The sequence below is a fragment of the Colossoma macropomum genome, unplaced genomic scaffold (genome assembly GCF_904425465.1).
Source record: "Colossoma macropomum unplaced genomic scaffold, Colossoma_macropomum, whole genome shotgun sequence".
Taxonomy (NCBI): Eukaryota; Metazoa; Chordata; class Actinopteri; order Characiformes; family Serrasalmidae; genus Colossoma; species Colossoma macropomum.
In genome coordinates this window covers 8,181,606-8,206,968 of record NW_023494785.1, presented here as the reverse complement: position 1 = coordinate 8,206,968, position 25,363 = coordinate 8,181,606, and the positions used below count along the sequence as shown (strand labels likewise).

Sequence of the window (25,363 nt, the reverse complement as noted above, 5' to 3'; positions counted from 1 at the left end):
TATATAGGAATGTCCTGATCTGTTCTAAAGGAAAGCGTCTTTCAAGGACTTTATTAAACTTGGATCGACGTCTGATCCTTTCCTAAAGATATTTTATTCCATAATGCTCTGTTTATGCCAAAGTTGTAGAGGTGACATCAATGGATATTATATACAACTAATAACAGTCAGCCAAGATGTTGGTAAAGGCAAAACTGGGCTAAAGCAGGGAGGGAAATTTTGAGTACCTGGCTAAAGTGTTTATAAGTAAGAGTAACGGTGTTCAAAGCTAAGACAAAAGAACATGTTGCACATGTCAGCCAAACGTGAAATAAGAAAGCAGAATATTTAAGACTATCAGATATTGATTTCTAAAAAGTTGTTCAAAAGTCATATCATAATCTCAGTTTTGCTTGTTTACTCCTTATACAATGATGCATTTTACTGTTAGTAAAAAAGTCTTTTTTTTTTTTTCTTTAAAAACCTACTAAGCTTTAAAATGAGCTCTATTTTATTGAAGCACTTCACTTAAGATGAGCATCTAAAAGTAGTCTATCGGACTCCCCCACAGTAGGGCTGAACAGTATGACAGTATATATCGTTATCATTATGAATTGTCACAATGCAATACAATATGCTAATCTGAACATTTCATGTATATTATCAGTACTTGTAGAACACTGACCAGCTGCAGGTTTCATGATAAAGAGAGCAAAAATAGTCCCATTTAACTAGATTTAGTGCAACACAGTATGCCAAATCACTGTATTCACAGTTTGTGATAGTATATATTTTTTTAAATATAGCACCTGGTTCTTTTTGCTCAGTTCCAACTGAAGAAATGTCTGAAAAAATAAATATAGTGACTTATTGTGTATCGTGAACATATCAGAATATTATATTTTTGCCATATCGCCCACCTCTACCCCACAGGAAGAAATACACTGCTAAGAACACATCACAGTGTGTGAATGAGTGCTATGTCAGGATAGATTTGTTACAGGATTATTCATTCCAGCATTTGCTGCTGATATCGGCCCGATACTGATATACCATTTCTAGTATCAGTTTTTAAAACTATATACATATTAAAAATGAAGTGAGTTAACTGTGATGTTTTAAAGTAATTGGCAGGCTAGTATAACTTACTCAAGTGACATTGAGTTTGTCCTGAACCCACCATGTCTTTGTCTCCATGCAGCCCAACGACTTCTCCATATCGCTGAAGGCCCAGACCAAAAACAAGCATTTCAAAGTGCAGTTGAAGGACAACCTGTACTGCATCGGACAGCGCAAGTTCGGCTCCATGGAGGAGCTGGTGGAACACTACAAAAAGGCGCCCATCTTCACCAGTGAGCAGGGCGACAAACTTTACCTGATCAAGGCCCTGCCCGCCTCCTGATCCGGACTGTGGCCCGGACCGGAAATCTAGAACCACATGGCAGGACTGAGAGACTTGGAAAACAAAGCATTCCGACAGCAGAGAGAGAGAGAGAAGGGGAGAAATGGTCTTTGGACTCCCATATTCATGCTCTGAGATGGTTTCATGGGCAGACACTTCCATATATCAAAATACAGTTATGTATAGGGCATAGGTGATGTATTTTGATGTCAACATGTATTAGAATTACACCTAGGTGTTCTTTTGTTGGTATATATCCTTTTTTTTAACAGTTTCTTTTAGTAATTGTGTCTTTTGATTTCCGACTACCGAGCAGCCATTTGGAACTTGATCATGTTGCTGAATTCCAGAAAACTGAGAACTTGCGTTGCATTTTTCCCAAAGTGTTGCGTATTGCCTGTGTTTTAATCACGACGCTTGAATAACACGACGCAGTGAGATTATTTAACTTGATATATTTATAGGGATCCAACGTTTCTGCTAAAAAATAAAAAAAAAAAGGGGGTGACCAAAGCCTGTTGCTCAGAGTGAAGGCTGGCTGTATCAATCAGGCTTAAGGCTGAATGTTTACAGATCATGTCAGCTGTTTTGCTGTTGCCGAGCAGCTTAGCAGGATGTAGTGGCTGCATGCTTCCTGCTCACATCATGTTGTACTGAGGACACTTTATGTTCAAAGTGTTGGTTCCTCGTACAGTGATTGCTTGTTTCCTTATCAGAGTAGCCTGGTGGAAGCATTAGGATTGGCACCCAGGTCACCGACTGATCGTAACTGAATCCCAAACCGCTTATTTTCTTATTTTGAACAGTGAGGCCGATTCAGTGATGGCGACATGTTCCTGCTTACTATAACACTGTTGCTGAACTTGTCTAGAGCGTTGTTGAGCTACCTGAGTGGATTCAAAGGTCCTTTTCACAGTGATCTGCCAGGGAATATGAAAATGAGAATTCTTTTGCCCTTATCCAGAAGGTCTGTCTGTGTCTGAGTTGGTGAAACAGGTGTTTGTTTGTATTGTAACTGTTATCAGTGGTGGCGTATTGCTTCAAAGCTTCACCAGGTGTTTCGTACAAGTCACTGCATTGTGCTTGTGTGCTTTTTTTTTCCCCCCGCCAAAAGGCTGCGCGCTAAACAGGGTCAGAACTGGGTTTCTGTGGTGTCTTTTGGAAGCTGATGTGGTGGAGCAGTTGCAAGAGTCAGTGTTCAGAATCGTATTGGAAACGTGGTCAAAAGGAAGGAACCCAGGTGGGCTGGCTGATTGCGATACGTGGCAGTGGCACAGGTTCCTGTTGTTTTTTTGTTTTGTTTTTCTTTTCAGTGGGTCGATAAACTGCTCGAGGATGTTAAGATGTTCCAGCGAGGAGCTGACGCCAATATGTAAAACCTCAGCAGATAAGAGGATGTTTGTGAAGGGGAAGGTGGACCGAGTGGACTAAGCTTACAGCCTGGGGAAGATCACCCCTTGCAGATTACTTCCCCAGCTGTGGGGAGTTGGACTGGGACGAGAGTGAGGAATGGGGATTTTCAGGGAGCGTATGGAAAATGTGCTCACACGCACACATAGAGATGCAGCATTGTGAGTCAAGGGTGACTATGAGGTTTACAGTGAAATTCAATCTGGAATATCTATCAAAAAAAGGGGACATGAGGCTCTAAGAGGGGGGAAGAAGCAGATAGTGTACAAGTGAATAGTGTGGATTATATGGTAGCCATAGCTTTTGACTTTGTGTTCTGGCCAGACAGTCTGTTCTTTAAAAAGAAAAAAAAACAGAAAAAAAAGTAAAGAAAAGTGCCTTTGTTGCTGCTGCTCCTACCAAAGGTTTAGCGTAGTAGTGTCTAACCTCTCTCCTGGCTAACCACACCTCTTTTGTTATTTGAGTACTGCTTTGCATGTGCGTAATCTGTCTCTGATGTGATTTTTTTTTTTTTTGCTCTTCAGAGGGACGATGTCCAGCTCCTGCCCGCTTCCCTATGGAAATTGATCTTACTGTTAAGCCCGTTGTTGATTTACGTTGATTCACAGTGTCGATATGTATCTGAAAATTTGACTCAGTTGTTCATTTGTATAGCCTAGTATGAAGTGACCTTACTATACAGCTGTATCACTCATCACGGTTAGCTGTTATTCTGTGGTGGATTTGCCTGTATTTAGGACAGTCTGACTGTAAAGTTCGTAGTTTAGGCCACCCAAGGTTTCATTTCTTAAAAGGGGATTGTTAGTCCTGTACTCTAGGTCATATTTTTATAGTTTTGAATGAGCTGCTTTGCTGTTTATTGCGTTTATTGGGACCTTATCAACTTAGTTCTTAAAGGGGAATTCCACTGATTGATAATATATATATATACATTTACACACAATGTGTCTAATAGGGTAACAGGCATTTTCACATTATGTCAAACTGAAAAACAACAAAAATGGAAATACGAGGTTTTTTATATACGATTTCTTTAACAGTGGTGATAGGAACCAGGCATTGCAATGCGTCTTCAACGCAAATGCAACCATTTCATATACTATTCTACACGTGTCTTCTGTGTTTTATATGTAATGTTGATGGTAAAATACTGGTAGATCTCAAAAATAGCGTTTTCCTTAGAGGCTATTTTGCCTTACAGTGCTGTGCATGTATCGTTCCAGCATGAATACATTTTAAAAAATACGTTTTAGCCTGAAACCTTCTCAGAACTGTCGTTTTGGGCATCAGGCAGCATATTCATAACCATTTCATTGAAGTACTTTGTGAGGGTGAGTGTGGTTCCTGTCACCACTACTGTGAACAGTTCTTATGTTTCTCTGGAACAGAGTATTTTACATCAAACCAATCTGAATGACTTGGTTTACATCTTAAGGATTCAGTTATGCAGAAATTTTGAAAAGCTGATGGAATTCCCCTTTAAATAATCTTTGGGAACAGGAGTGAGAGGATATTTAACAGTGTAGTCGTTTGCAAGGTTTTATTTCTGAATAGTCTTTAATATGTACACTTTTACTTTCCCTGCGTCTCTAAAATGTCCACATGTACATCCAGCAGAGCCGTGCAGGGTGACGCCATGACTGTGTTGCTGTGTGAATAAGGACATTGCAGTCTTTTATCTCTTGTTTAAGGATGTTCATTAAATGCAGTTGGCTGGTGTTCACAATTTGATCTCCACTTTAAAATTGGCTCGTTTCCCTGTTTGTCTCACAGCAGCTGGAATGGTGAGTGTTTGTGTCGGTCACTCTTTAGCCTGCCTCCACCAATCCAGTACTGTTTCCTGACATACCATGTCCTGTAAAGGGAAATTTCACCATTTTTTTTAAAACATAGTTCAGTCATTGTCATGTAAACAAACCCATTCAGTGTGGTTTGATGTGAAATGGTTCATTGTAGAGAAACGCATCTGCTCGGATTAACAGTGGTGTGATGGGAACCAGGGGTCATGATGTCTGCAATGCAAAATATAGCTGGAGATACAAGGTTTTCTTCCAACAGCAGTGATATGTAATGTAATAATATGTAATAATAATGGTAAATATAATGTGTAATAATAATGGTAAATAGTGGTAAATCTGAAAAAGTATGTTTTCTATTTTTCCTCACAGTGCCCTGCACCGTACTTATTTTGTGGAATACCTTTGCGTGGTGAGAACATTTTATATGTGATGTTCAGACGTCTGGTTCGTATCACCACCACTGTGAACAATTCTGACTCTGTATGTTTCTCTAGAACAGACCATTTCACACCAAACCACTCTGAATGACTTTTACATCTTGACGACTGCAATTTTGAAAAATTGGTGGAATTCCCCTTTACATTTCCTACTTTAATAGCGCTGATCTAGGATCAGTTTTTCCAGTCTAACTATTGCCCTTGCATGTAACTGATCTTGGAACAGCGCTCATATTTTAAGCCCTTGATAGACTTGTTGACCAAGTGCTCTCCTCACTATTAATCGAGCCACTAGCTGCTCCAGAAAGATCCTCTTTAATGATTTAGATGCTGATGACTGCAGCATGCTCAGATATTAAAGACCCACTTTGATCCTATAATTTCTAACCTGGAGCATTTTAGAGAGATTAATTAAGTACTGACCCTGAACCTGTGCTGAGGGGCCAGCGTGTTCGCGCTCTGTCAGACAGAGGAGATGTGGAGGAAATATGGGCCAGACAATGCTGTGAAACTGACTGTACTTATATGCTCACTATCTACATGGAACTAAAACTCGTCTTCGTATCTAATAGAAGTTTATTAGACTGTTCAAAGGAAGTAATAAAGTACATAAACCAACACTCCTTTCTCTCGTGTCGTATGTAGAGAAAATGCACGGCTGTGGATTAGCGAAATTAAGGTTGGGTAAGTGCCTTAAAGTGAATTGGTGTCAGAATGTTCTGAGTGCACTGAAATCATGATATTAGACAAACGAGATTATCTGTTGTGTGATTATCTTTGAAAATGATGCCTGAAGAGTAAATAAAAGACAGGCTTGCATTTCTTTACCAAACAATTCCACAGTTTGTAAATAAATGTAAATATATCTTCATACTTTATAGTTTTCGAGCTACTTTTACTGTGGAAAAGTTCAAATCTTTGAAAGGGGAGAATTTCCATTATTTCCAAACTGAAAAACTATTAGGAGAGTTGCTCAGCTGCTCCATCCGGTGGCTAATTTAAAAATTACTTTTATAAAAACAATTTTTGCAGATTTCCCCACCAGAACATGGAAAAACAGGATTTATTTCAGTGTAATGTGCTAAACATGATGTTTGCTCTCTGCTATTTTCTTCTCCTTTAACGTCCCATTTAATATATTTTTAGTCCTTTTATAATGAAAAACAGGGTATTTTCAAAAGTTCTTAAAGGGGAATTCCACCAATATTTTTAAATTTCTGTAATCAAATGGTTAATATGTCAAGACAAGTCATTCAGAGTGGTTTGATGCGAAACGCTTCATTCTAGAGAAACTTGGTGAGCCAGAATTGTTCACAGTGGTTGGTGACAGGAAGCAGACTTTAATGCCTGAAGAGTTTAATGGCTCTAAAAGCTAGATGAAAGTGCAGTTACCATACCATTTTACCTTCATTGGCATTAAAGTGCAGTTACCATACCATTTTACCTTCATTGGCATTAAATTTAAAACTCAGAAGACTCGTGTAGGTTCACTGGTGGTTTTGGATAGTAGATAAAATAGCTAAATTTGTGTTAAAGATGTCCTGACCCCTGGTTCCTATCACCACCACTGTAAAGAAATCAGGGTTGGTCACTTCTCTACAGTGGACCATTTCACATTAAACCACTCTGAATGACTTTGCTTACATCTCAACAACTGAATTATGCAAAAATGTAAAAAAAAATGGTGAAATTCCCCTTCAGTGTTTGAACTAACTGATTGCTTTAGAGTCAGCTTTCCTCTGTAGATAGACTTGTTTATTAGCACTTTTAATCTGTTATAGACCTTAACAGGCTCTGTTTCATTGTTCTGTCAGGTCAATTATTTTGCGGTAGTATTTCAGAGAACGTATTATTGACATTAGAGTTTAGCGAAGGTGCCCAAACCTGTTCTAGATGATCTTTGTAAACTACAGCCTGTTGATTTAGGTTATGCAATAAGCTTAACTTGCTTAAAAACACTGACTCTTGTGTAGTGAGAGTACTTCCATGACTCTATTAAGGCTGTTTAGACTCTCACAAGAAACAATAGTTGACCAGATTTATGCTGATATGGACCATTTTTGTGCACTATTTCGCAGATCTTCCTCCTCCTTATGAGGGTATATAAACTAAATGGTGTCACTTCTGCTGAAAGCTTTTTGTCTGCATAAAACACTGCAACCCAAAGTAGTAATCAGGGGGCCCTGTTACTCATTAGCTGTTGTGCTGTTGCCCACACATATTGTTTTGAGCAGGGCTCGGCCTTATTGTCTCACTGTTCCCAGACCATAACCACATTCATGCAGTCTTCGTTTTAAAGGGAGGTTCCAGTGAATTTTCAAAATGTCTGGATAAATAAACAGTGAAGATGTAAACAGTCGTTCAGAGTAGTCTGAGGTGAAAGGCTTTGTTCTAGAGAAGCTTGGTCAGAATCGTTCATAGTGGGGGTGATAGGAACCAGATGTCTGAAGAGTTTAATGCTTCTAAAAGCTACATCACAGAATGCTATTATACAAAATGGTTAGAAATGATAGTTTTGAGAAGGATTTGGCCTAAAATGTGTTTGGTTTTAAGCCATTCATGGCAGAGAGTCACATGTAGGACGTTGTTGGGCAAAACAGTTACCAAAACATCACATATAAAACTCATAGGGCACGTGTAGGTTCATTGCTCATGGATAGTAAATGAAATGGCTATTTCTGTGTTGTCCCCTGGTTCAGTAGGTTTCTTTATAATCATCCATTTCACATCAAATGACTCTGAATGACTCTTTACATCTCAATGACTGAATTTTGCAAAATCTTTCAAAATATTGGTGGATTTCCCCTTTTACATCTGCATTTTTTTTTTTTTACTTTAACCCCCAACACTTCCCATTTTCACTGAAGAAAATATGATGACCTGCATGGGTTTATTTGTAAAATTATACTTGCTTTTTCCATTACTGGCAACATTACACCAACAATATGTTCAATATTTGTTCAAAAGTGTCATTTCCTACCTGTAATATAATACATGGGCATCATATGACCTGTGCTACATATGAGCCTGTGATGGGAAAGTCTGCCACCTACAGGGATATATTACAACATGACTGCAAGTAAATAAAAGACAGGCTTGCATTTCTTTACCAAACAATTCCACAGTTCGTAAATAAATGTAAATATATCTTCATACTTCATAATTTCTAACTACTTTTACTGTGGAAAAGTTCAAATCTTTGAAAGGGGAGAATTTCCATTATTTCCAAACTGAAAAACAATTGGGAGGGTTGCTCAGCTGCTCCATCTGGTGGCTAATTTAAAAATTACTTTTATAAAAACAATTTTTGCAGATTTTCCCACCAGAACGTGAAAAACAGGATTTATTTCAGTGTAGTGGTGCTAAACAAAGCTGTTTGTTATCCAAATGAAAACGTGAATGATCGCCGTGTGATGCGTGCATTCCAATACTGGAGGATGAGAAATTTATGGAACTATGCAATGTGTTCTTTGTTTAGCAGCCTATTAGCTGCTGCCTAATGTCAGGCAGTCTTTTGTGTCTGCTGAAGGAGCTCTGACAGAACCACAGGCATCCTCTTTTATTCTGTGGCAGTTTGCTGAAAAGGATCCAGCCGAGGCATCTGCTCTGGAAGAGACCCCAGCCAGAGCCTGCAGAGCACTGCGCAAACACTCTCTCCTCTGAGCTGAGCTGTACAGTATTTATGCCTTTAAACTAAAACACATTGGAATGTTTAGTTCAGAGAAACTGTACACAGTTATTTCAGATGATCAGCCAATCAGCCAAGACACGTCTGGTGTCTGAAATTTGGTGTATTGCATACCAAAAAATAGTAGCAGCCATCCTGAATAGGGATGCACTCAAACGTGCAATCAGGAAATTTATTATTTTAATTTTGGTCGATCTGTGTTGTAATTTTATCATGTAATGTGCACTTGGGCTGTTTTTTTGCGTGCTGATTTTACATCTATGCCAAATGCTGTAGCATAATTTTGCAGGACTCACTGTGCTAAATAGCCAGTGACCTCTAACTTGTGATAGAGCACTTTACTCCTGTTAAACTGTCCCAAAAGCATCTTAGCATAAATATGATTCTTAAACAGTAAAGTGAGTTCATCACACTGAACACTCTCTCTACCAGTTAAGATCAAAGTATGAAATACAGGGGTCCTGGGGGGTCCAGGATCCTCTAATTAACCTCTTGGACCCCTTAAATGTCTCAATCAAAATTCTGGATGGTCCCTGAAAATAAACTTATGACATTATACTGGCTGGTAGGAGAAAAATAGACGCTCAAATACAAACGAAACAAAGTCATTGTTGAGCTGCTTCACCTACAACTGGTGCAGCTTCTGTTTTTCGTATTCTTAACTAACTAGAGATGCAGCACTGGTCTGCCTCAGGGTGGCGCTGTAGCAAACCAGCTCACCCAGTTGGTCCTTTATAGCCTAGTAACTGAAACTCTGCCCAGATACCTCTGAAAAATTTTACAATATGCCGTAGAATACTCATAAATGTAAAAAAACTGCCCAATTCACCAAGAGATTGATGGAAAGAGTGAATTGTTTCTCATCTCTTTAACTGAAAATAAGGAGATGTGTAAGATCTCAGTTAATGTGTAGAAGACCAAAGCAGAAAAGAGCATTTCCACAAAAAGAATCGTTGAACCAAACATTTCTATCAGTGCTGCTATGGTGAGTGAGTTAGCAGCCAGCCAGCACTGGACAAGCCAGCCAATATGGGACCCCCGAATACCAGGGGGTATTTCGCACACTGGTTAAGATGATCTTAACACTAAGATGCTTCTGAGAAACTAGCCCCTGATTTTTCCTTTAAGAGTTATAATGCCAGTTTGGCCAATTTACCAAGAAAATAATGTTATTTCTGTTGCAACTTTGGCAAACAGCAGAGTGAAAAAGACTGGATAATAAAGAATTGGCCAGTTTGGCTGCATAGAAATTGGAATCTGCCACACAGTTTCATGATCAGTGCACCTCTAATCCTGCAGCCCTGCATTTATTCATACGTTTGTCCATTTTTAAGGACAACAGCAACAGAAACCACATACATTTGAGATTACTGAACAGCAAGCTGCGGTGCAAAAGCTAAAGAAGCGAACGTCGGACACTAAACATGTCTTGGCTGAAAATCAGATTTGTCCGGTCAAACATCTTTAACCCATGGGTCAATAATTTTATCCGCAAAAGGCCAGTGTGGTTGCAGTTTTTCATTCCAACCAAGTTAAGAGCTCACCTTGAATAACTAATGAGTTATTTAAAGGCAGAACGACCTATCAAATAAGTAGAATCACGTGATCCTGCATGACTGGAACGAAAACCTGCAGCCAAAATCAGCCCTTTGTGAAAAAGTTTGACACCTGCTTTAACTTTTCAGGTGTTTGAATCTTGAGAGTAGTGAGTATGTACTGTATACATGTAGTGATCTGGAACATAGCTTAAGTGCTTGGAATGACCAGTATTGTAGATGTGATTAGTGGGTAGGCCAACAGTGACCGCAATTACTTCAACTGATTACCAAAAACTGTCCATTTTCCAACACAGTGTCCACACTCTCCACTGGGCATGGTCATTAACACTTCGGTCATGTCAAACAAGGGGCAACAGAAACGTCTGTGATCGGTCAGCATGGTTACGGAGCACTTCAGACATCTCAGTGGTTTGTTAGTGTCCATCCGTGTGGTAACATTGTTTACAGGAACTAGGGGTCGCTTAATTTCGATGCAGCTAACACACGATGGCTATGTGTAATACAGCAGTCGGCAGCGTTTGGAACGTGATTTGCTAAGCACAGAAGCCGTTATTGCGAGAACGATTCGTATACGATTATAAGTAATTCCCAATTAGTGGAGAGGGAAGCGGAGAGGCACATCAGAAGTAGAGCCGGTCAGAAATGGCTGCTGGGAGGTGGGTCATGACCTGCATGCGAATCCACCAGTGAGGCTCCATTGGGTTGTAGCGCGTGTACGGCCGCTTAGACGTGATGGCGTCTGCGATGTCGTCCAAAACCGGCGTTACGTCTCGCTGGCCGCTGTTGCAGTAGGAGCGCATCAGTGCCATGTACTGCTCAAAATGGGCCTTGCCGTAGTCCTCCTGCACATCAGAGGGCGCCTCCTTCCACAGCTTCTCCGCTGTGGTGGCCACAATGTCCCGGGTCAGGATTCCTGTGGCCACTATGAAGTTCCCCGGCTCTATGACCGACACTTTCACGCCCCAGGACTTCATCTCGTACCTGAGGCAGTCAGAGAAGGCCTCCACTCCGTACTTCGAGATGCAGTAAGGAGAACGCAAGGCATTTCCCATCTGGCCATACATGCTGGCTATGTTCACCACACGGCCTGGAAAACAGAGGACAAGATCAGCGTCGTGATTCGGCTCAGTGTGTAAACGAACACGCTGCCCGTCAAATGTTTTGGGACACAAAGCTGTTCAAAATGGTTAGAAATACACAGTTGCATACGAACACTTGAGGTCAAATTACAGATTTTGCTGAAGTGAAAATACATGAACACATTATTTTCAGAGAACACATTTAAATAGGGCATTTTTCTGCACATTCCAGGACACAATTCCTATTTACTTGCTGATTTTTTTTTTTTATTTGAAAAAAAATTAAACAAACTATATAATGTGCCAAAAATTTTGCAAAGGCCACATTCTCTGTTTTATTTTTTTTTTCCAAAATGTTAAAATCAGCCAATAAACAGTAACTGTGCATTAAAATGGGCAGAATTGTGTTCCCTGTTAATGCATTAACTTATTTTGACATAGAAAATCACCAAAACGTGTAATTTGATGCCTGAACTTCTACAAATGACTGTAAATCAAATTATGTAAACTGCAAAAACAACATTTTGAATTCACCATTTTTGTGATTTCACAAAACCTGGCATATTTAAACAACTTTTTTAGACAGTTTAGACTCATTCATTCACATTTACGCTATAAGAAGGATTCTAGCCTGGACGACTTTTTGAACAAGGCACAATATAAGGCAGCCAGTCAGAGCGCAGGTCATTTACATATAAGTCTCAAAGACACAGTGATGAAACTGGCTGTTTCATACTGAGGGATAAAGATAGGTTGGAAATGGTCCTGTTAAAATTAACTATGACTGTTTTTGGTACATAAACCCACACAAATGTTATAAAAGGACCACAGAGAAATAAAATAAATGTGGGAAAACAGTAAATGATACAGGTCCTTTAAAGACAGGTTTCGGGTGTTTAAACCAGCTTTGGGCCCAAATATGTGCTTTTAAATATGTGCTTTTAACAGTAGTTTCCAAAAGGAAGCTGTCAATTCATTATTTAGACAAAACCTGCTCTTTATACCAAAGAAAACACCTTGACAAACTTGAAGCTGAGAGTTTCAAAATACAAATGGGTGACAAATTAAATGAAAAACCACCATAAAGTGTCTTTGTAAGGTGTTGGGCCACAACGAACTGCCAAAACATCATCTAAGTTTCTTGGTCTATATTCTTCTATTAGTAAGTTAAGAGAACATTTATCTGCGTTTTATATTCTGTTAACTTATTATTTGAAGCTCAATTAACTCAAAACTTTAAGGCAACCAGGTTACTTAATGTTATAAGTTAAAACTTGTTCAGTAACGTCTGCAACTGCACTGAGTGAAACACTGTTCTTCCAAAATGTTTGGTGTTTTGATGAGAGCACTGTCTAACATGGTCCAAAAATCTCCCACAGGTGTTGACCTGAGTTGTGATTTGGTGACTGTGAAGGCTGTATCATCATTTACATACACATCGAACCATTCAGTCACCCCTGTCAGTGGGGATACTGTATCCTGGAAGAGACCACTCCTACTAGAACAGAAATGTTGCATCACAGGATGAAGGTGATCAATCAAAATAACTTTATTTGCAGTGACCCTTCCCTCTCAGGGGACAAGATGAGCCAAACCATACAGCATGCCAGCAAAATGCCCCCAGCAGCATAACAGGGCAACTGGACCCCCTCATGGTAGGGGTCAAGCATTCAGGCCTGTAGGGATTTCTCTGTGTACGCTGCACATGTGCTCACCCCCATGTGGCACTCACTCACAATGTGGTGAAGGATGAGTCATCTGACCATATCACTTTACTCACTGTTCCTAGCCAGATGGGCAGCCTTTGTGACTGAAGCTCCTGCCATCCGTGCCCCAATAACGAACCTTCTTCAATAGTTGGATTTCTTCCCCCTTCCATCCAGATCCAAAATTAGGGTCAGCTGGTCCTGCTTAGCATTTCTATACATGCCTCAGGGCTAGATTGCATCATGCAGCACATATCGGGAAGCATCTGCATCTGTATCTGTTATGTTTTTCCAATTCGTTGCCTGTCTGTATATCTAAAGTATTACTCTACAGCTGTTTTAAGTTAGAACCTTTACTCGTATTTTTCTTGCTTAATTGAGAAGTGACTGCAAAGTGTCCTCAGACCTTTGACAGGCAGTTCAGTAAAGTGATCCAGACATGCATCGTCAAATATTCAAGCTCACATAAGGAAAACACGCATTCTAAGAAAATGGTTGAAGCTGGACTGTAATTAGGTTAGTATGCACATCTAAGTAAGACCTTAAACTCAAAGTCCATTTAAGATGTGAGTCATAAAGCTCTGTCTGAAATTTCTTCTGTTACAAAGTAAAAGATTGACAGGGGCCCCAAGTGGGCCGCCGTTCTACCAGATTAAGGCCAGTTACAACCTCCGTAAGATTAGGAAGGAGACCCCATACTAACAAGCTTCTTAGAACTTAGAAACATCCTCGAAATTTCTTAGAAGTACCTTTTCTGACATTCAGATTTCTGGCTAACTCAGATATTACTTTTACTCTTAGCAGGCACAGTTATTATTGGAGTTAATATGTATATATTATATATATAAATATATATATATATATATATATAGAGAGAGAGAGAGAGAGAGAGAGAGAGATAGATAGATAGATAGATATAAATATAAATGTTGAAATTATATATCATAATAAATTATATAGTTACATAATGTATTACATACAGAACAATTTAACTTGATCTAACCTATCACTCTTACAACCGATGGTTCTTCAAGAGTTCTTTAGTAAAGAAATGAACACTTAAAGAACCCTTTGCATGATTAAAGGGTTCTGTGCATCGTGAAATGGTTCTTCAGGTTGATGGAGAATGTGCCGCAGATGGTTCTATATAGAACCCTTTTTTATTTAGTATCAAAATGGGTTCTTCTATTATTACAGGCTTGACATCATAACAATAGAAGAACCCATTTTGGTGCTATATAGTACCATTTTTAACTAATGTTCTATATAGAACCATATAAAACACATTCTCCATCAATCTGAAGAACCATTTAATGATGCACAGAACCCTTTAATCATGCAAAGGGTTCTTTGACTGTTCATGGTTCTATATAGAAGCATTTTCTTTACTAAAGAGCTCTTGAAGAATCATCTTTTTAAGTGTGTACATCAAATAAGCTATCTTCACTTACACTGATTTCTCTGCTTGTTGCTACAAGTACAAATAATATAAAATTACAATATGCTTTTGTTACTGCTGGCAGTAACTGAGACTTGTAGAATTAAAGGGGAAATTCTGCCGAGTTTTCAAAATTTCTGCATAACTAAATCATTAATTAAATAAAGTCATTCAGAGTTTGATGTGAGCAGGGGTGCCCAATCTTATCCACAAAGGGCCGGTGTGACTGCAGATTTTGATCCCAAACAAGCTGAAGCATATCTGATTCCACTTGCTTAATCATTTGCTCTTCAAAGTATCGAGCAGGTCTGTTCCTGCTTTGTTGGAATGAAAACCTGCAGCCACACTGGCCCTTTGTGGATAAGACTGGACACCCCTGCTCTAGAAAAACTACTTCACCATTATTACCTTACATATAAAAACTCAGAAGACGTGGTTTTGTAAAGTAAATAAAATGTCTATATTTTGATTGTAAATATGGAACAACTGGTTCCTATCAACACCACAGTAAACAGATCAGTAAGAATCTCTACAGTGAATCTTTTCACATCAGAATTCTCTGAATGACTCTGTTTACATCAACAATTTATTTCTGCAGAAATTTTGAAAAACTGATGGAATTCCCCTTAAGGTTTGCTCCTAGCATTCTTCTTTCCTCTGCCGCTCACCTTTAGCTCTGCGGATGAGCGGGAGAAGAGCTTTGGTCACTCTGATCGTTCCCCACAGGTTGACCTCTGATACCTGCTTGTACGTGTCCATTGTAGTGAATTCCACCTCACCAAATGTAGAGACCCCTGCATTATTCACCACCGCCCACAGACCTGGCCAACACACCAAACAAGACCGGAGGTCAGTCAAATCACACTGCTGATAGCACAGACTGCTGCACCTGTATTATTACGGTAAAACTGCCCACAGTGTCCAACTGAATGTCAAATCACGCAACACTGACAGTCAAATTCAAAGCTACTAACAGTGACTGACATATAGATTAATTTAATACTATAAACACAGTGAGTGCGTACAAGAATTCATCCACTTACTTATTTCATATACTTCCAGTGAATAAATCCACTTCAAATTTACACATATAATGCCTTTTGACTTAGCTGTACTTCTAAATATGAACAAAAAATATGAATTCATAAGCATAAACAAAGACACTTTAAAAAACTGTTAGGGACCCCCAGATGGTCCACATTTTTGCTCCAACCCAATTCACAACACATACAGAAAATTGTGGACCGGCTGGGGGTCCCTGAGCACCGGTCTGAGAACCACGGAGGAAAAATATATTCAAATGCTACAAATTAATAACTAATTAGTACTTTGTTGCAAAACCGCTGTTGGCTAATCCAGCTTTGAGACGTGCTAAGATGTGATTAGCTTTTTGCAGCACTGTGGCTCAGTTTTCCTCCATTCCTCCAGGAAACCCATCTTCAGCTTCCCAAGGTTACAAAGGTCCTTCTGATGGACTCGCAATTTCAAAATCCTCCATAAATCTTCAGTAGAATTTATATCAGTAGATTGTCTAGGCCATGGATGCACCTTCACCAGTTTTTAGAAACCAGTCTTGACTTATTTTGGGTATATGTTTGGGGTTGTTGTCCATCTTGTACCTTTTCTTGGCCAAAAACGCTCCCGGTATATCACTCCATTCACATTTCCTTTGATGACGTCTACTGCTCCAGTGCCGTTTGTAGAGAAGCAGCCCCAAATCATGATGCTCCCACCTCCGTACTTCACTGTGTGTATGGTGTTCTTGGGATTATTCACACAACCCTTCTTTCTCCCAACATGATGAGATGAATTACTGCCAAAGAGCTCAGCAGAGTTTATTTCAAACTGTTCAAAGACCGATTGGATTTGTCTAGACGTTTGTACTAATTTTAGACACACATCTTTGTGCTTCTTTTTTGGTTTTATGTAGAGTGGAATGGAGATGATGACGATGTAGTTCAGTGCTTGTTGTTCTCTGTGTAACTGTCCCATTCATTCTTCGTAAGATCTTTGTGGACCATGGCTTTTGGAGTAGGATGCAACCAAGGAGTCAGGAAAATCCTCAGGAACAGCTGAACCTTATTTTAGGTTATTCTGGGTCACTTTAATTGATGGCAGGGGTACAATGTCTACTGTTTAACATGAGTTTGTGGTTGGTTGATTCTGAACACAGCCACAGCCCCGATCATACGTGCACACACATGCAGCCAAATTAAGTTTTTTATTTTTTTATTTTTTCACTTTAGGTTATAGGTTGTATTTTGTGCATTAAAGCTGACATGACTTATTTAGTTTTTTTCATTTTTAACCTCATAAAACTTGCCATTTTTACAGGGGTGTGTGTGGAGTTTTTATATCCACTGTAAGACAGTGAGGAACTGTAGAGTGCATCCACAGAAGGGTTTTTAGGTTTTAGGGGTTAACAACACAATGTGGTTTGAGGTGAGCGTGTGATGATTTAGGCATGCAGTTTTATGGTGGTTATAAGCTTTCGTCACTTCTCAGTTACATTAGCCCCGTAGCTCCACTGCAATACAAAGGCAGCAAGTTTCAGACACCAAATATTGTTCTCTAAACTTTTACTTCAATGTATAGTGGGCAAGATGTAATGAATAATGCCAGCCTTTATCAGATGGTCAGTGTGCTGGCCGTACTCACCTTTCTCTGAGTCATCCAGGTTGGCCTTGATGAACTCTACAGCCTTTGAAACCTCATCTTCATTGCAAACGTCCAGCTGAACCACTTTCATTCGGTCGGAGTGCATGTTCTCCAGCTCCACCGCGCCCTCGCCAGCCTTATCCTGTGGGCACAGAGCACCTGGAACACTCAAATATGGGCTTTCCTTTTACTTCTGTCTGACAAATAGAGCACAGCTCTAATCCTGAAAGCTGAACTCTGCAGTTCTAAGATCTTTCCTTGACCTGATTCAGCTCAACAGCTAACTAACTAAGCCCTTCATGAACTGAATCAAAGGTCTTACAGTAGGCAAAGAACTAAACCATGGGCTCTCCAGCACTCCAGACAGGACCTTTATCCCATTAAAGTCTGAAATTCTAAATATTCACATTGTTGCTGTAGGAACAAAATCCTGTACCTCATAAATGGTAACTTTCCAGCAAAAGGGAAAAATGCTTGGTATAGTTTAGTGGGTAACACCTCTGCCTCCTATGCTGTAGACTGGGGTTCAAGCAACCTACACTATACCAATAAGAGTCCTTGGGCACAGACTCCTAATACTAACTTCACCTACCTGTGTAAAATGATCACATTGTAAGTCGCTCTGGATAAGAGCGTCTGCCAAATGCCATAAATGTAAATACTTACAAGTTTTAATGTAAATTCTAAAAGATTTGTTTCCAAGTGATTCTGAACCATTTGCATTTGGCCATTTGTCTTTAAATATTCACACAACGTACAGAGCTGCTGGAGCTTTCAAATAGTGGGGAAAAAAAGAATAAAAAAAAACCTTTTTACCACAATAAGACAGAATCCAACATGTAGGCTAATAAAAAAAATATTAGATGTTTGTCCAACATTTATAAAACATTTTATCACTTTATATCTATTAATTACATTGCATTTGCTAGATTTACTTGCTGGGCACGATAAGTCACTTGAAACATTGGCACTATACTGAATGGCTGCCAATTTTAGTAACATACTGCAATTTGAAAACCAATCATAATGTTTCAAAATTTTGTAATAACCAGTCTTTAAAAAGTCATACTGTAAATAAACAGCCTATTGCTAGTCTCAAAGTGTGCACCAGGATAACATGTTTGCATAGTTATAATCTGAATGTTATAATCTGAACTGTAAACAGTAGTTGTGCTTGTAATTTCATATTTATATGAATTGTAGTTTGTTTCTTTGGTGTTAGAAAGAAATATGAGGGGTTCAGTAAGTTTGGGCACTCCTGGTCAAATTACACACTGACATGGCTTCTGCAGAAGTTTTGGCACATTTCATATTTTATCTGTTTCCACCAATATTTGTGGAGTTAAACCCAACAAATAAATAGAAACTGTGCAGCAAAATTTGAAGAAAAATATGAGAAAATTTAAGTTTATTCTCTGTGGACAATGCGTTGAATTATCTTCACTTAGAAAGATTCTGACATATTAAAACTTGTGCATAAGATTTTATATATATGTATATATATATATATATATATATATATATATATATATATATATATATATATATATAGATAGATAGATATATATATAGATATATATTAATGTATGTATATAAGTATATTTTAACATTGTGACAATACATAACCCTCTGGTCATTTTGGTCACTGATGTCATGATGGGATGTTTTCATACTGTCCCATCCCTACCTGAGACCATATTAACATGCAGTGCACTACATGCACTACTACTCCACGTAACACAAACTAGACCATTTGTTTCAATGCGTATCGCCCAGAAGGATCTGTAGTGAACGTCTGCTTGTGAAACCAATTTATGGCTTTATGTTAACATGTTAACCGTCTGTTAATGCTCAAGAACCCTTACTCAACAATTTTGCAAGTGTTCGTTAAATCCATTTCACAAATTAACCCCCCGCCCCCCACTTCCTCCCTAAACCCCAACCTGTGGGTGGAAGATATTAACCAACCAGAGACCACAGCTCTGTAGTCCACCTCCTGCTGAAGTTTACCACATTACCTTTAAGAGGCACCCAGCGAAGACAGTGAATCCGAGCTTGTGGAGGTGTTTGGCCAGAGAATGACCAAAGCCACTGTCACATCCAGTAACAAACACCGCCTTCCCCTCCACCTGCAAACGGAGAGACATTGCACAACGTTACGTCCAGAAAGCTTGCATAACACTCCTCTTAGCATGAAATGGGCCATCTTTTGGCAAGAAAAGCAAACAGCACAAAGTTCTTTAGCTAAACCAGAAGCTTAGCGCTGGTACTGGCATGATTCACTGCCTGTAAGTAAGCAGAGAAGGAGCTGTTTAAGCTTTTCCCACAGTCTGTGGTTTTAGGCATTAGAAAGACCCCGAATACCGCAAGAGCGTAGCAGCAGTAGCAGTGCATACTGTAATAGCAATATGGAACCGCATTTTACTGAGAATTAAAGGAAAATCATACGAGCGCTGATTTGTAGATTGAGTTCAGATAAAGAGCAACACTTATTGACACTGTGCTCTGTTGTCACTGGCTGATTTTCGTCAGCCAGTGACAACAAATGTTACCTTGATGTTTTTGTATGTGAGCTGAATATAAATGTTATGTGGGCTAGACGCTGCTGTATGTGGGGCTGATTATTATTTATTTTTGACAAGTTTTGCTCATTTTGGGTTTGGCAGTGTTTTTAAGACTGAATACTTCAAAAAATAAATAACTAAAACCTGAAGTGAACAATATTTCATGTCCGTGTTTAAGTCCACTTTGAGCAACACTGGAAATTCCTTCACTGTTTGTTAAGAAAATAAACAAAATGAACCCCTTAAAATCCCAGGCTTATTGCATACTGAGGCTTATTATTCAGTAACTACGAGCACTTCAATGTAAACTGGTTGAGCTGTTCTTAGAGTATAGAAACATGTAATAAAACATGGATGTTTTAAGGGGTTAACATGACTAATGTGCAATATCTCACTGAGTACGTTTACATGCACTCAATAATTCAATCATAATCAGATTTCTGCAGTTACCTGATTTGAAGAGAGCTGGATTTTAGCTCAGTAATCAGATTTCTCAGTGCATGTAAACTCTTACTCTGATTTCTTTCGGTTTTCTCAGTCTGAGCATGTGCGAAACAGACAGCGGTACCGGAAATAAGCGAGCAGCGTAAACCAAATACATTCTCAACGAAATGAAGGATTTAAATATTCTTCATCTTCTAGATGATTTATGTTCATATTTTCAGGTAAAGTGGCTCAATGTTTTTTAAAAAAAGCTTTATATCACGTTTACGTCACGTCTTCTTCTGTAGCAGAAATGTGATTACTGTCTGACTCCTGTAGACCTGGAGTTTCCCTTTATCTGATTACTCAAGTAATGTAAGAACACTCATTGTTTCTACATCATCACAATTCTGAGTGCAATTTGAAGACTCTTATATAAGATTTCTTTTTTTATTTCAAGCTAAACCGAGCCATGTTGCGAAAAACAGAAGTAGTCCTACACACATGGGAGAAGAACACAAGGACACACTGTCTAAATCATGGCCAAGGCAATTTCCCATGAGCTGAGTCACGAATAATGGAAAACAGGAGATGGGCTTGAAAACGTAAAAATTTCTTCACAAGTTTCAACGTGAGTTAACGTGAAGGCATTTTACTATCATTTTGGACCATCTGTATTGGCCCGGTAGGCATGAACAAAGACAAAAATGAAAGCTTTTTTTTCCTTCCTCTGTTATTTTTATGGAGTTACAAGGTTTCGTTCCAACAGAGACAATATAATCAAGGGCCGCTTGTTCTTTTAATGTTTGCATCAGCAACTGTTGCATGTTTTTGAGCCACGTTAGGCCTTGTGGTCTGTGGCCCCTGAGCTCTGACCCCAATGGCTCGGTCAGTAATCCATCTCTGATTCTAAAGAGCTAAGGCTGCTACCAAAACGCGGTTCATCTTCTCTCCTTTGATAAGGGGCTGTTGATAATGCGTTTAAACTGTGGACAGAGGGTCACATTTTATCATGCTGAATCCTTTATGATGGGACTGTATGTCTGTACTATATATATGGTACAAATAAACACATACACTAGTATGTTATAAGGAAAATACAGCCCATGATTTTCAGTCCAGTGGGTAATGCAGAGTAAGACCTTCATTGTGCAGTGTAACTCTGTTTCTCTGTGCATATGACAAGTATATGAGAATAAACTCTTAAACCTGAATCCTGAAAGGCAGCCGTAAGAGACGAGGGGGTTGGGACCCTCTTTAAGCAGATGCAACAGATGCAGCGTTCGATTTTGAAAGCAAACATTAACAGACTTCAGTGTGGAAATATCACTGAAGTTGCGGTCGAGTCTGATGTTGGCCAAGAATGTGCTGTACTGAATTCACTCTAATACAAGCTATACTACTGTCGGCTAGACTTCCAGAGATTATCAGCGGCTAAAGGGGAATTCCACTGATATTTCTAAATTTCAGAATAATTCATTTGTTGAGATGTGAACAAAGTCATTCAGTTTGTTGTGAAATGCTCAGTTCTGGAGAAACTTAGTGAGTCAGAACTGCTCACAGTGGTGGTGATAGAAACCAGACATCCACCTCTCAAAGCTCCCTCACAGAAAGTTATTACTTGAAGTGCTTACAGATATACTGCCTGATGTATGTGACACTGTTTTACAATTGTTCTGAGTTCTTGGGCTAAAACATATTTATTTAACCCCTTACCAAGCCATGGGCCCACTGTTATCACACACTTCTGTAAACTAAGAAGAGCTCCCTTAGTTTGCGTAGATGTCCCTGTAGTTAATTAATAATAAGCCTTAGTATGTAATAAGCCTGTAATGTTAAGGGGTAAAAGCTGTTCATGGCAGAGGGGTACATGCAGGGCATAATGAGGCAAAATAGTCCCCAGAGAAAACTGTTTTTTTAGATTTATCACTATTTTAACATCAACATTACATATAAAAACCCAGAAGACAGGTGTGGGTTCTCTGGGGGTTTTGGATGGTAAATAAAATGGCTTTATTTGTGTCGTAGATGTTGTGACCCCTAGCCCCCCTGGTTCCTATCACCACTGCAAAGAAATCTGAGTCTGTAAGGTTCTCTACAATGAACCATTTCACATCAAACCACTCAGAATGACTTTGTTTACATTTTGGCCACTGAACTGCACAGAAATTTTGAAAAATCGATGGAGTTCCCCTTTAAGCATGCACGAAGAGACTGTACGGGTTCTCTACGCAAATAAAACGAACACAACTTTAGATCTGACCTCTATCCTCCCCTAACAGCCTGGCCTGGACCACAGTCCGGCACAGAGAGGGCAGAAAGCACCCACCTTGACGGATCCCCGGGGCAGCCGAGGCAGGGCGATGTAGAGCACGAAGAGCGCGTAGAGCAGCACCACGCACTCGGTGGCGCTCGCCTCGGGCAGACCGCACAGCCGGGCCACCAGGTTGAGCGCAGACGGCAGACCGAAGCCCAGGATGAGCGTGAGAAAGACGGAGAAAGCGACGAGCAGAGCGGCTCGGACGAGCGGCAGCGAGGCCATCTTGGCGGACTCAGATTCGCTGAGCTGTGGCTTTAACCGCTGAAGGGGACGGGCTGTCTGAGAGAGGTCTGATTCACTTCACAGAACCGACTCCTCCGAACTGTCCGATTCCAGAAACCGAACCTCCGATTCAGTGATTCATTTTAGAAACACTTTAGAAACAGAGTTTTCAATAATTATGACGTAGTATTTTTAATAATGACTTAGAATCTCATAATAATGACGTACTTTCTTATAATTATGAGAAAGATGCCCTTTATTATGAGATATTAAGTCATAATTCAAAGACAGTACGTCATTATTCTGAGATGCTAAATCATAATTATGGAAAACTCGTTATTTCTCACTATTATGACTCACTACGTGGCTAAAATGATGTGTTAAATAACAACACTACAGAAGTCCAGCACGGAGCCCTGCTGGTGACACCCACTGTAAATAAAAGTAATGCATGGCCACGACTTTGTAAGGCATGGGAATGAGATACTAATGCATGGCCATGACTTACTAAGTCTTCGCCACAACGTAATTGTCTCGTTTCCACGCCTTACTAAGTAGTGGCCACGCATTAGGATCTAATTCCCATGCCTTACTAAGTCGTGGCCACACATTATTTTTATATTCTGTAGTCCAGAGAGGCCATGAGGTAATTATAATTTTCTGCATGGTTATCTTGAGATCATGGCTTAATCATCTTGCGATCTCAAGATAACAAAGTTAAACAATCAAACAGTTGTCCTGTCCTTGAATCATCACTCTTAAAATGCCTTTTAGTACAATATCGTCACTGTCTACAAAAAAGTTATCTCCATTTTATATATTATTATTTTATATTATGTTAAAATGTATATCATGCTGTGAGTTTACCGGGTTAAACTGTAAAAGCTGATTATCTGAATTTGGGTATAATTTGAAATCAGAAGTCGTCACAGACGTATAAACGCTGTAGAAACGCTACGAAACAGCGTGATTCAATTGGACGTGCGAATCGATTCGTTTAAAAGAGTCTGTTCAAATGAACGATTCTGTTGACGAGTTGCACGTCGCGGACTGTTGCTGCTGAGTTTCCATCACAGGGCGCTGGATCGACACGTTTCAGACTCCGCCTCTCGAGAAGGAATAACAGTGACCAAAACCCCACAGAGAGTAGAAGTGTGTGAATAGCTGTTTTGCGGTTAATATGCTGTTATTCTGCTGTGTTAGAGCAGATTAATCGCGCCTGAATGTAAGATTGTAGAAATCGCTGAGAAGTAAAAGCAGAGTAGGAGTGCCTGACTGACCGTGTGCGCTGGGGGGCGCTGTGGGACCTGAGTACACACGGGGACGTTTAATCAGTGCAGATGTGACACCGATAAGCGTACTTCCTGGTAATCAGCAGAGATTTTGTTGTCTGCGTTAGTGCTGCGCATCCACACCGCCCTCATTTAGTACTCCGTTCTCTCTGCTCTGTTGCTAGGATACGTCTTCCGGTGCACGTAACGCTACTACAGTCTGTTTACAAACCGAGCGGCCGAATTCCGACTCCCCGGCAGAATCCGACTCCCCCTCGCGTGCACGCGCTTCACGTAAACATGTGGACGTTACGGACTGCACTCAGGATTTCTTAGGTTATTTCTGTGTAAATAACGCTTCATCTTTAATTTACCTTCACAGCGAACAACACAACAAGATCTAAAGCCAAACAAAGACGCTCACCGCGACGGTTTAGTTTAATATTACGAAATAAAAACGATTGTTGTTGCTGCAGTACTTGAGAACTGGTGGGACTGAATGGCTTTCAGTCATGACGATAAGTGTTACGACACATTAAACACAGCTTTAAACCTCTGGAGCAATAAAGCTCACATCTGAGGACCTGACGCTGCAGTATTGGCCGACTTGTTTTACTTGTCATTATTCAGCAACCAGACTTTCATTGCTTGCATAGCTGGACAAATTAACGAATTAGTATCCATTACTGCATAAAAGAGTTGCCTATAATTAAAAATTGCAGTAAGAACAGTTGTTGTAATGGTAGTAATTTAAGATTAATTTTGGCTGAAAAGTCTTCAGCTTTTACATAGTCAGAAGGTGTTTTGTGAACCTGTCAAAATGATGCCCCTCATATCTCTGGGGATGCATTATGACTGGAATGATTAACTTGTTCTGCTGACTTCTGGTTCATAGATTACAGCATATAAAGCATATGTCTCTAAATTCAACAGGGGGGATTTTACTGGGGGAGTAGAATTTTGGCAGGATTATTTTGACAACTGCCGAAATTACACTCCTCCTCTGATCTCAGCACTGCAAGGCCTGCATGACATCTCCTTTATTTTGCTAGCATGTCCTGGGCTGTAGATTGTGTCCTGAAATGCATTTTACTTTTGATTTAACAGGAGGGATTTTACTGGGGGGAGTAGAATTTTGCCAGCGCGTGCACGTGAGGGGGGAGTCGGATTCTGCCGGGGAGTCGGAATTCGGCACAACACCCGGTTTAGGAGGAGACTCCACTCTTTACTCCGCAGCAGAGGAGGATATTTCACAAAGTAAGACCTCTCGGGCCACTGGATGGTTTGAGTCCAGCTGGAGCGCCTCTTACTGGACAGGCTTGACATCTGAGTCAACAGTGGACAACCAGCGTTACAGCCCAGCTCCCTCATCGAGAAGGAAACAGTCATGAGGAGCGGAAGATGCTGG

General features: G+C 39.8%; 2 protein-coding genes across 4 annotated transcripts in view; one reads left to right on the top strand and one right to left on the bottom strand.

Annotated features, from left to right (window-relative positions):
• nck1b (NCK adaptor protein 1b) overlaps positions 1-5,647 on the top strand; it is a 73,761-nt gene extending 68,114 nt beyond the window's left edge. For all 3 annotated transcript variants that reach the window (XM_036582273.1, XM_036582282.1, XM_036582290.1), the window contains one exon: positions 1,181-5,647. In XM_036582273.1, the coding sequence (XP_036438166.1) occupies positions 1,181-1,381 (201 nt within the window). In that variant the 3' untranslated portion in view covers positions 1,382-5,647. The remainder of the gene's footprint in view (positions 1-1,180) is intronic.
• A 2,251-nt stretch (positions 5,648-7,898) lies between these two features.
• On the bottom strand, positions 7,899-22,755 carry bdh1 (3-hydroxybutyrate dehydrogenase, type 1). The gene is made up of 5 exons (XM_036582302.1): positions 22,472-22,755; positions 19,174-19,284; positions 17,156-17,297; positions 15,166-15,318; positions 7,899-11,361 (listed from the first exon to the last, which is right to left on the bottom strand). The coding sequence occupies exons 1-5, from the start codon at positions 22,682-22,684 to the stop codon at positions 10,895-10,897; spliced, it is 1,086 nt and encodes a 361-aa protein (XP_036438195.1). The 5' UTR covers positions 22,685-22,755; the 3' UTR covers positions 7,899-10,894.
• Positions 22,756-25,363: the final 2,608 nt, after the last annotated feature.